The 12,800-nt window shown below is 43.7% G+C and overlaps 1 protein-coding gene across 2 annotated transcripts; it reads right to left on the bottom strand.

Annotated features, from left to right (window-relative positions):
* Window positions 1-248: 248 nt before the first annotated feature.
* On the bottom strand, window positions 249-11,285 carry LDLRAD1 (low density lipoprotein receptor class A domain containing 1). 2 transcript variants are annotated; one of them, XM_044302159.1, is made up of 6 exons: window positions 11,151-11,285; window positions 6,829-6,892; window positions 6,621-6,743; window positions 5,861-5,998; window positions 3,003-3,131; window positions 249-1,107 (listed from the first exon to the last, which is right to left on the bottom strand). In XM_044302159.1, exons 1-6 carry the CDS (start codon window positions 11,169-11,171, stop codon window positions 965-967), a joined length of 618 nt encoding a protein of 205 aa, XP_044158094.1. In that variant the 5' UTR covers window positions 11,172-11,285; the 3' UTR covers window positions 249-964. The 2 variants fall into 2 exon arrangements, with proteins under 2 accessions (XP_044158094.1, XP_044158095.1); XM_044302160.1 differs by lacking the exon at window positions 11,151-11,285 and adding an exon at window positions 11,007-11,059.
* Between the last annotated feature and the right edge of the window lie 1,515 nt (window positions 11,286-12,800).

Raw genomic sequence — 12,800 nt, 5'->3', positions numbered from 1 at the left:
CTAGTTACCCCATTCTTTATTAAATAAAATGAAATTGTGTGAAAAGTACAGAGACTCTTTGCTGGGAGAGGCTGTATCTACAGAAATCAATTGGCACAGAACACCAAATTTCTATAGGTACAGTATATTCAAGTCAGATCAATCGGAGAACTATTGACTAAATCTATGCAGGTAAACATTTTAAACTATAAATTAAGGACCCACAGTGAAGGAAGATGGATACAATTTATTATGGCATATTCCACATGGGTAGACATATTTACAGTTCGTTCATACAGTTACAGGACTTTAATTTTTGTATAATTTAAGTCCACTAAAATTAGCAAATTTGAAATTTAAAATGCAAATCCTATTTGAGACAGAGATTCACTGATATCTATCTTAGGTCTCTTTCACACGTCCATGTCCGTGGTGGCATCCGTGACAAGGTGGTCAGTGAAGATATCCACGAAGGATCCTTGTTTGGCCGTATGTCCATTTTTTTGCCCTCCGTGTGTCATCCAAATTCCATGGATACTGCTAGGCTGAAAATTAATTTCCGGAGCATCGCCTACCAATGATTCGTGAAAACCACTGACCACACATGGATGGCATCTGTGTTGTGACCATGGTTTTCACTTGACTATAATGTGGGAGGGATCCATAATCACAGACAAAATAGGACGTGCTTCTGTGGTGTCACCACGCACCCACTGCTATAAACGGTTCATTCACACATATTACATACATGTAAGCGCTATTGATGATCCTGCAAGAAGCACTTGGTGTGCAGCCTTCCATGTCCTGTGCAATGTGTAACACCCCGTCCCAAACAATCACATCTGACCTGTGCATGTATGTCACGCTGATGTCTCCATTTACAGAAGAGATTATATCCAGGGTGGGGTCCACATCACATAAACGTTAATATAAGGCTAGGTGATCAGGAATTCACAAGTAGGAGTACATGAGGCTTCCGGTCTTGTCAGGGGCATATATACTCATCAGACCAGCTCACACAGTCTTGGACTCCATTGCGACACAAAGAAGTGGGGATGCAGTTGCAGTACTGGTAGAGCACTGGGGTACATGGCCACCAATTACTCAGACAGGAGGAACAGGATGCCACTAAGGGAAAGACAGATAACAAATCATAGTCTAGCTAATCAACATTAAAGGGCATCTGTCAGCAGTTTTGTACCTATGACAATGGCTGACCTGTTCCATGTGCACTTGGCAGCTGAAGACATCTGTGTTGGACCCATGTTCATATGTGCCCGCATGGCTGAGAAAAATTATGTTTTTATATATTTAAATGAGCCTTTAGGAGCAACGGGGGCATAGCCGTTACACCTAGAGGCTCAGCTCTCTCTGCAACTGCCACACCCTCTGCACTTTCATTGACAGGACCAGGCAGTAGAGATGAGCGAACTTCTGTTTTAAGTTCGGCGTCTAAAGTTCGGCTTCCGGTTAGCGGAGAATCCCGATCTGGATCCGGATATGGATTCCGACTTCCGTTGTGGTCCGTGGTAGCGGAATCAATAATGGCCGATTTATTGATTCCGCTACCACGGACCACAACGGAAGTCGGAATCCATATCCGGATCCAGATCGGGATTCTCCGCTAACCGGAAGCCGAACTTTAGACGCCGAACTTAAAACAGAAGTTCGCTCATCTCTACCAGGCAGTGAAAATGTTATCTTGCCTGGCCCTGTCCATCAAAGTGGAGAGGGCGCAGCAGTTGCAGAGAAATCTGAGCCTCTAGGTGTAATGGTAACGCCCCTGTTGCTCCTAGAGGCTTCTTTTCAAATAATAAAACCTCAGGAGTCTTAAAGGGAACCTGTCACCGGCATTTTGGCCATAGAGTTGGGGACATGGGCTGCTAGATGGCCGCTAGCACATCTGCAATACCCAGTCCTCATAGCTCTGTGTGCTTTTATTGTGTTAAAAAAACGTTTTGATCCATATGCAAATGAACCTGATATGTGTCCTGTATCCGGAGATGAGTCCAGCGGAAAGGAGCCCAGCAGCGCCCCGCGTCCTCCGAATCTCCTCCTTGCTGGCTGACGTCACAGAGCTGGAGCGCCAAAATCTCGCGATGCGCGAGCTAGCGCATGCGTAGTTCGTTCCCTGTGCTGATGCCAGCACAGGGAATGAACATGATGCCGACACTGCGCATGCGCTAGCTCGCGCATCGCGAGATTTCGGCGCTCCAGCTCTGTGACGTCAGCCAGCAAGGAGGAGATTCGGAGGACGCGGGGCGGTGCTGGGCTCCTTTCCGCTGGACTCATCTCCGGATACAGGACACATATCAGGTTCATTTGCATATGGATCAAAACGTTTTTTTAACACAATAAAAGCACACAGTGCTATGGGACCTGGGTACTGCAGATGTGCTAGCGGCCATCTAGCAGCCCATGTTCCCAGCTCTATGGCCAAAATGCCGGTGACAGGTTCCCTTTAATAACCCCATGCGCTGGCGGTGGATCCGCCAAAGTTATGAAGAAGCACTAGCCTCTACATAACTTTAGCGCATCCACCACCGTTATAAATCTACTGCAGCTTCATGGCTGGCTTACATTTAGACCATTGTCTACACCTAAAACGGGCATGGAAAATGATAAATGAGATGGGCCTTCCAGCTCATCCCCTTCCCTGCCCGCGCCACGCCCCCTCTTTTAGAACGGGTGTGAGCGGGGAAAAATTGCAGATTGAGGTGCAAACAATCTTTGTGCCGCAATCTGCGTCAGAAATACGCAAATTTATGTTAGTAAATGACCCTCTTCATTTTTGTAAGCAATGTGGGCACATATGAACATGGAACCAACACAGATGCCTTCAGCTGCCAAGTGCGCATGTTACAGGTCGGACAGTTTCATAGGTACAAAACTGCTGACAGATGCCCTTTAATGTGTAGCAATATGGTCATATGAAAGAAACCCTCTGGCTGTGACCTCATTACATGCCAGTATTACCCTAACCCCAAAGGCTTATCGAACCCCCCTCCTTCCCTCATACTTACAGGCCTGGGACTCATCGGAGCAGTCTCCACAATCATTAATGCCGTTACACTTCAGGTTGCTGTATATCCAGATTTGAGGATTTCCACATCGAAATAATAAATATCCAGGCAAATTATCAGGCAGGTTACCTGTGAAACACACGCACACTCAGTCACGTAACTGGCGCATCCATGGCTGCCTGTGTTCTGGTACTGGCCAAAGACTTTTGGGGACATTTATTAAACTGGTGTGAAGTAGAACTGGCCTAGTTACCCCTAGCAACCAATCAGATCCCACCTTTCATTTTCCAAAGCAGCTGTAAGTAATAAAAGGTGGAATCTGATTGGTTGCTAGGGGTAACTAGGCCAGTTCTACTTTACACTAGTTTGATAAATGACCTAATTTCTCTTTTTAATCTCTTGTAACAGAAAAATCATCACAAGATCAAACTATGCAGAGACTATAAAGCTGCCCATACACATACAATAGTGGAGTTAGGTGTTTTTTATACAGTCAGTATTTGGTCAGTGATTTTTAGCAGTGATTGTGAGCCAAATCCAGGAGTGAAGCCTACACGGAGATAAGGTATATTGGAAAAATGTTTTCCTGTTATGTGTTTTTAAGCCGAACCTGGTTTTGGCTCCCAATAACTGATGGAAATCACTGATCAAACACTTAGGCCGAATGCACACGGCCATGTTTCACGGCCGTGAGCGGTCCGTGGAACCGCGGCCTGGATTCCTGCTGAGAGCAGGAAGCGAACGGCGTCATTGGTTGCTATGACGCTGTGCGCTCCCTGCTGCCGCCGCAATACAGTAATACACTGGTATGATCTATACCAGTGTATTACTGTACTGTGGCGGCAGCAGGGAGCACACGGCGTCATAGCAACCAATGACGCCGTGCGCTCCTGCGTGAAAAACGTCCGTGTGCATTCGGCCTAAATGTGCGAATAAGGCTTTAGGCCTCTTATACACGTCAGTAAATCATGGACGTGTGTGGTCCGTGGTGTCCAAGCACAGCACACGTATCCAGTGGTTTTAATGCGTGCATTCACACACCAGTGGTTTTCCACGGACCGTGGGTCTGTAGTGAGTAACACCACGGAAACACGCACTATTTTTGTCTGTGATTACAGATCCTCACACACGTCTATGGGTCCATGAAAAACGGATACAACGCAAACATGACATCCATGTTTAGATAGTGTTTTTTCATGGATCGATGCTAGGATATGTTCTGGAAATTAATTTCCAGCCTAGCAGGGAGGGTAAAGAACGGACACACAAATAGAGATCCTTCACTGGATGTGTTAATGAGGCCTTAGGGTCCATTCACACGTCCGTAGTGTATTGAGGATCCGCAATACACCCAGCCGGCACCCCCCATAGAACTGCCTATTCTTGCCCGCAGCTATTTTTTTCCGGAGCCGTGGACCGGAAGTTCGGGGGCGCGCTCTGGAAATGCGGATGCCACATCCATTCCTGCCCCAAAGAGAAGGAATGGGTCCGCACCCGTTCTGAAAAATTGCGGAACGGGTGCGGACACATTCACGGACGTGTGAATGGACCCTTATTCTGCAAGACGTCCCTGTATGTGTTTTCAATGGGGAAAGGGGAATAAGCTGCCAGACTCCTTTCATAGAAACTTATCTCAAATGGGGAAAAAAGTATTGGGAAATCCAATATGGGGGACATTCCTTCCCTTGACCTCTGCCGTCAGGAGAAGGTCAGGACCCCTCCATACACAATAAAGTCAAAAACTTCCTTTAGGGGCTCATGCACATGACTGTATGTATTTTGTGTGCATTACGTATTTTGCAGAACGGAATAGCTGTCTTCTAACAGAACAGTACTATCCTTGTCCGTAATGTGGAAAATAATAGGACATGTTCTATTTTTTTGCGGAACGGACATACGGAAACGGAATGCACAAGAGTAACTTCCTGTATTTTTTGCGGACCCATTGAAATTAATGTTTCCGAATACGGTCCGCAAAACAACAGAGCGGACACAGTAAAGAAAATACGTTCATGTGCATCACCCCTTAATGTGTATGAGCACCTTAAAAATGCAAGACACTGACTGCCATCCCTGCATTTATGCCACCAGTCCCCAGATGTGGATTGCGCCTGGCAATATACCGCTTATACAAAATGCGAATGGTCAAATGTTAAAGAGCCCCTGTCCCCTCTATTGACATGTCTGTTTTAGTAACTACTTACATTCCCCATATATTAATAATCCTGGAGCAGTCTGTTCTTATGACTGTATGTTGTGCCATTCCTTTATTATTCCTGCTAGAAGTTTAAAATAAGGGTTACCAGTTTGGGGTGTGTCCCTGCACAGTGTGACACTGGATATTTTATCAAACTGTACAGAGACACACCCCAAACTGGTAACACCCAGCTGGACCTTCAATTACAAACTGCTAGTAATGCATTCATAACTTCTAGCAGGAATAATAAAGGGATGGCACAACATCAGAACAGATGATCCAGAATTGTTGTTACATGGGGAATGCAAGTCGTTGCTAAAACAGACATGTCAGGGGATAGGACAGGATGTATTTAAAGGGGTTGTCCAGTGGGGGGAAAAAACTGTATGCATATGGCTCAGGGTGGGTTAAAAAAAAAATGACAGAAACCCGACAGATCCCTGTTGCTCCCGTTTTTGAGGTTTATCAGGTCCTGCTAGTCCCATCTTGACATACTGGAAATGCCAGGAGCTGCCTGCTCAGACTTACTGGTTGTAGCGTTGCCCCCCCCCCCCCTCCCCTTAGCTATACAGTTTTTCCCCTGCTGGATAACCCCTTCAATGTTAAAGACAAAATGTTGTTCGTAATTAGCTGCTCTGCAATACGCAGGAGATTTACTTACTGCACAGTGAAGTCGTTTCGTCCTCCCCATTGCCGCAGTCACTTGCAGAATTACAGACCTGCGATGGCAGCAGACACGTTATTCTGTCATCGCATAAGAATCCGGTGTGGTTGTCCGATGTGACACAGTAGCGACTTTCTGAGGACAGATAGAGCCCATGTTATTACACCTCACTAGTTAGCACTCATCTATGATAGTTACTATTCAGTACACAAGAAAAAATTATAGTAACAGGCCAGCACGAAACGTATTACACATAAACAGTGCTACAACAAATCTGACACTATTACTTTACACTGTAATATACACATAACCATGCGCGTCAGATCTCAAGGGATAGTCCCAGATGTTACATAAGACCTGTCCCTGCTCCTGACATGTCTGTTTTAGTAACTACTTGCAATCACTATGTAATACCTATTCCTATGACTCTATGATGTTCCATTCCTTTATTCTTCCTGCTAGAAGTTAAGAATAAATTGTTAGCAGTTGGCAATGAAGGTCCAGATAGGTGTTACCAGTTGGGGTGTGTCCCTGCACAGCCTTGCACTATCCAATCAGTGCTGCCACTGTCAGATTGGGCGTGTGTCCCTGCACAATCGGTAACACCCATCTGGACCTTTAATTGCAAACTGTTGGCAATTAATTCATAACTTCTAGCAGGAATAAAAAAAGAAATGGCAAAACATAGAGTCATAAGAGTAGATGTTCCAGAACTGTTTTGTGTTCAGCCAATGGCTATCTACTATGCACAGATTACCTAGGGTGCGAGCAGGGAGGGCGAGCACCACCGCACACACGATGGCAGCAGCGATGATCATTAGAAGGAGTAATGTCACGCTTATGACGCACATGCATTTTCTGCTGCAGCCACAACATGCATCTGAGAATAAACACACGTTATTGGTTAGTAAGAGTCGCGAACACTGAGTGTAGAGAGCAACATGGCGTCCGTAATGTATATCTACCCTTCTCATCCCTTGAGAGCATAGACACTGTGGATCCAAAGGACGAGGCATCCATACTTCTCCGCTGCAAGAGAAAACACAGTATGAAACAGCTGCCGCCAAACAGGTCAGCACCAAACCGTCCCTGGCACGTAGTCTGTAATCAGTACATGGACTTTTATATGAGGGGATTGGATCTGCAGTTCCCTACATGAAAAAGAAGATGCCCATATATTAGTAAATCAGACCTTAGAGCAGCAGCCACAGTTTGATAATTATGTTTAAAGGCTATGAACACCTTTGGGTGCAATATATTTTTTTATTGCATTGTACGCATTTTGAGCTAAAAATAATTTTTTAATTTGGTCTTTAGTAAAAATTTAGAACCCCTGTCTCTGTGCAGCCTTGTGTTTCTCTATTAGCAGGATCAGAATTTTCACTCTGTTCCATCAGGCAGCTCAGCTGACGGCTCCTTATCTCTAATCTCTGACCTTATAAACACTCATTATAGCTCAATTCGTATCTTACTGATAAGTGTTTATGACCTTTTTGTAATTAGAGATAAGGTTTATTATTAGATGACTGGCACAAAGTGAAAGTATGATTCACACGGCTTGCGACAGTTAACCCTTTGTGACAGAAGGGCTTAATCATTTTAAGAAAGACCAGCTGAGAAAATGATTTTAGCCCAAAATGAGTAAAATGCAATTATTAAAAAAAATTGCCCCTGATGGTGTACATAGCCTTTAATTTATTTACAGAGATGGTGGTATTTTTCTGCTCAAATGGTGGCAGCCATTTAGAAAAAAATAAACAGGAAGTGCGGCCATATTGTTTATTTGAGCTTCCTAAAAGCACAGTAAACTATCACTTTTCTATTGAACATGAATACCGAATGACACAGGCTTGTCAGTTTATAAGGAGACAATTCAATGGTAACAACCCATATGGCGGCACTTCCTTTCATCACTCTTGTCAAAATGGCATAAAAATGTCAGTATTTTTATGACTGCATTTTAGTCATTTTGGGCTAAAAATCATTTTTTTCAATTGGTCTTTATTAAAAATATCCTGCGGTTCTGTCACAAAGGGTTAACTGTTTCTTTAGCTGTGTGAATATTACTTTTGCTTTCACTTTGTGCCAGTCATCTAATAAACCTTATCTCTAAATTACTAAAAGGTCATAAACACTTATTTAAGCCACATTCTTATCAGTAAGATAAGAACTGAGCTATAATGAGCTCAGATATCAGAGATAAGGAGCCATCAGTTGAGCTGCCTGATGGAACAGGGTAAAAATACAGAGCATGCTACTAAAGAATGTCATGGCTGTATAGAAAAAGGGGCAATTTTTTTTTAAATAAAGACCAATTGAAAAAAAAATTTTTAGCTGAAAATGAGTACAATGCAATAATAATTTTTTTTAAAAAGCCCCCGCAAAGGTGTCCATAGCCTTTAAGGCCCAAGAGCTCCAAGTTACATGAGGTATAAGAGAAAACATTTTCTGTACAGACCAGTGTTTCTCATCCTGGACTGCACTTCTGGATAACCCGCCTGTGCTCCTTCCTAAGCACAGTACCTCACTATGTACACTTGGCAGAGGGTACAGACGACATTTTATCACATAGATCAATATACAGGTGCTGCCAAGTCCCTATTACACACCTCATAAAGCAGCTAATTGGTGCTTAGTCAATAGGAGAGGTCAGTGCATAGGGATTTCTATGGACAAGACAGAGACATATCCTCACAGAAGCTAGAAAGAATGGCGCATACCGCTGGTCCTTTATGATCACCCCTTATGGTGGCACGACCGCGTATTATTCATACAGTATGTATCGCAAGATAACATAGGTGCAGGATTATATATTATAGCAGTATGTACAACTAGCTTGTAGAGAACCTTCAGGAGGACTAGGGAGGACATTTAGGGTATACGCACATCGCAATATAGTTCATGCAGATTTTGCCGTACTTCCGCTGCAAAATCTACATATCTTAGGCCTCCTGCTCACAACCATATCTGTTTTGCGGTCCACAATATACACATGCAGTCCGTATGCATCCAGCACTATTCGAGGGTCCGCAAAACGGACAAGAATAGGACAGGTTTCATCATTTGCGGCACAGCTGGATGACGTGTGTGCTGTCCATATTTTTTGTGGCCCCATAAAAAAATGAAAGGGTCCACATTTGATCCGCAAAAACTGCTGATTGGATGCGGACAGAAAATATGGTCTTGTGCATCTGGCCTTACTTGCAGACTTTGACACGGATTTTCCACAAATTTCACCCTACGGCGACACAGTCAGGTTTCTTGATGCAGTTCTGGATCCACAGGGTAGGGGATAACTATTAGATCGGTAGGGGTCCTACCACTGGGACGCCCACTGATCACGAGAACGTGGGCCCCGCTGAAAAGACCAGAGCGGCCGGTCGCACATGCGCACTGCTGCTCAATTCATTTCTATGGGAGATTTGGAGATAGCTGAGCGCTGTGCTTGACTATCTATGAAACTCCCATAGAAATAAATGGAGCTGGCCGCGTGCATGTGCGACAGGCTGCTCCATTTATTTCAGTGGGATGTACAGGGCCCCCATTCTCATGATCAGTGAAGGTCCCAGCAGTAGGACCACCACCAATCTAATAGTTATCCTGTGGTTACGGGAATAACTTGCAACAACCGGAATACCCATTTAATCTCCCACTACAAAAAAAAATATAAAAAAATCGATATGAATGCACTGAGTAGCCTGACCACCTTTTTCAAAACCACAAAGTCCACAGTGATTTTTTCATGGCTACATTCTGGGAATTTTGAGCAATTTTAAAGAGCAGCAGTGACTTTCTTACCTCCATGGAGGCACAATAAAATCGCTTTAAAATTGATTTTAAAAAATCACTTATTAAAATATGAATTACTGCCTACTTGTAGAGAAGAAAACGTCTTAAGGTGGATTTAGACGAGCAGATAATCGTTATGATTCCAACACTAGCGATGGAAGATGAACATGATGTGAATGTTTCTAACAATTGGGCGATCTCTCGCTCAACGTCTGTGAAATCGTTAGTACGAACAAGTACAAGCATCAGTTGTCGTTAATGAAATGCACGATAATCTTTTCATTCAGATGCTAGTTGTCTGCTACAACATTTGGTCGATTAGTCGCTGGGGCCTGTGATCGCTTAGGCAATTATCTGCTCATCTAAACCCACCTTGACTAAAAATGTCTAGCTGTAGCCCGAGCCTAAAGGTATTTCATTTATTGCCCAAAGGCAAGCAAAGCAATCATATACTGTTGTGCCTCTCCTAATGAATGCTTTGCAATACCCCTGCCCCACATCAGTTACATGTAGCTGATCATACACAAGAGCTCGATGGGCGGCCAGAATCCTGGTGTACGAACGATGCCGAATCCACATGCCAGACTTAAAGGGGTTGTCTCACCATACGAACATATCCCCTATCCACAGGATCTGGTTGGTGGCGATCCACTAGGCGGAACCTCAAGTGATCTCAAGAATGAGGTGCCGAAGCCTAGTACAACACTCAGGGTACGTTCACATCTCCGGCATGCCTGATCTGGCTCAAATGCTGCCCAAAATCCAGCATTTCTGCCGGAAAGTGGTCAGATTACCGCCGGACCCCATTATAGTCCATGCGGATCCGTCAAAATCCGCCAGGCTGCTCTCTGCCGGATCCGCTGCCTCAGATGTGAACGTACCCTCAGATATCTCCACCAGTTCCATAGAGTTGAATGGAGCTACTACGTGCATGCATGACCCCTGCTCCATTCACTCCTCATTCTTGTGATCAGTGGGGGTCCCGGGGTCCAAGCAGGACAGGGAGTAAAGTTCGTATATTGGGATAACCCCTTTAAATGGCAAATCAAACACGGATTAAAAACAAAACAGAGCAATGGACTTGTGCAAAGTTGCAAATAATCGCCTGAATTCGGACCATACTCATAAAGTTTCAGCTGACCACGGGTGACATTCCTGACAGACCACAGTAGTCTGCGCTTGGTCATCGCGAACGATCATTCATGTCCATTTCGTCCAAGTTTTATCCCGTTTTTGGTCAGTTTTGCTTTGCAGATTCTACAACAGCTGACAATCCCGTAGAGTCACGTCCCATCTACGTCTTGTACGTCCAACCAAGTCAGGATAGGTTACGTCATACATAGGAATCAATTACCCCTTATCCAGATCCTGAGGTTACATTTCGATAACCTCAGACTATATAAATTCATTAGAAAAGACTAATTCCCCCCCCCCATGTTCATGCACTGGAAACAGCTGCCGCTATTCAATCACCCTGCGTAGGACGCTCTTCTCTCACCTGGGGGAACGTCCGGTTCATATTTCCGGTGCCCGTCTGATTTTTAGGTTAGTAATTCAGGTTGTGGTTAAACCCTTTCCCTCACAAGTCTTATTTCGGTTCTTCTAATAAACTTGTGCTGGCACAAAAGGTATAAGCTCAGGGCTGGCCCATGATCCATGTCTCTTGGAAACCGAAGAAACACTGACGAGGCTGTAGCTGAGGAGACTGGACAGTCGTGTATACAATTAGTCACCAGCTTGTTAATGACAGAGCTCAAGCCGAAGAATGTATTTCCTCCGGTGGGAAGAAGACGTAAGGCAGCAGCTTGGGGTCAACGCTGTTACTCGTGGCTATAGAAAAGGAGGTTGCCGAGTGGTTTGCTACCAGGAGATAGCTGCGCATGTTTATGACAAATGGCTAGGTTAGGATGGGTTCACATCACGTTTTTCCCACTCTTTTAACGTATACGTTAAATAGATGCCCCAGACTGATGCCATACCGTTCACCACAGAGTTCTATTGTAAAAAAAGAGCAAAAAAACAAAAACGTATACATTTTTTTTTTTTCACCATGCAGAATACAAGAACTTGGTGTGCTGCGCTTTTGTATAGTTTTTTTTTTGTAACATATACTTCAAACGGAGGCATAAACCGTGATATAAACCCACCCTTAGTATTAATAATGCCACCATTTCCATCAAGTGCTCTGATAAATCCCGTGTTCACAGATCTATCAGAAGAACAGAAAAAAAAAATGAAAACTGTTCCGTTATTTTGAGCATCAGTTTGCACTAAAAATGACTTCGTTCCATCAGAACACAAAGTAAAAAAAAAATTGATCCGTTATTTCGAGCATCATTTATGATCAGTTTGCGTCATTTCTGACAGAGATCAGTTATTAAGAGTCCTCCATGCAGGATTTTTTCTCCCGTCTAATCTCTAACGGAATTGACAAAAACGGATGCAAACTGATCATAACTGATGCTCAAAATAATGGATTCGTTTTTTAACAACTTTTTCTGTTGGATCAGAAGAACAGAAAACAAAGTGGTGATGTGAAGCTTAAAAGAAGTCATGGGGTTGGGGATATATACAGTATATATATATATATATATATATATATGCTGTGAGGTTTCGCTCTGGTAGATAGGGTAAGCGGGCGCAGTACAGAGGCAAAATAAAGTTCTTAACACAAAACATCAGTGTTTATTCACACTTGAGGCAACTGTACAAAAAAAAAAACACGTAACTTTGCACTCTTGGTGTTAATTGACACACAATAGAAAGTTCATATAACACAAGTCACCTTGCTGGCAGTTCTGCCTCCAGTAGTCCACAGCAGGCTTTAGGGGGCCTGTTTCCCCAGAATGGCACAAAGTCTCAGATCCCATAAACAGAGACATCTCTGCTGAGCCCAGCTGCCTATTTAAGGACAGCCCGGTATTTGACCTCACCCAGTCGCACATACCTGCCTTGCCAGACACAACCCCTCACTGTGTCACAATGCATAATATAAATAAAAAAAATATATAAAAAAATTACAAAGATATATATATATATATATATCAGTACAGACCAAAAGTTTGGACACACCTTCTCATTCAAAGAGTTTTCTTTATTTTCATGACTGAAAATTGTAGATTCACACTGAAGGCATCAAAACTATGAA

Source organism: Bufo gargarizans, chromosome 7 (genome assembly GCF_014858855.1).
Source record: "Bufo gargarizans isolate SCDJY-AF-19 chromosome 7, ASM1485885v1, whole genome shotgun sequence".
Lineage (NCBI taxonomy): Eukaryota > Metazoa > Chordata > Amphibia > Anura > Bufonidae > Bufo > Bufo gargarizans.
Note: the sequence above shows the minus strand (reverse complement) of the source record. Positions and strands in the feature narration are given on the sequence as shown.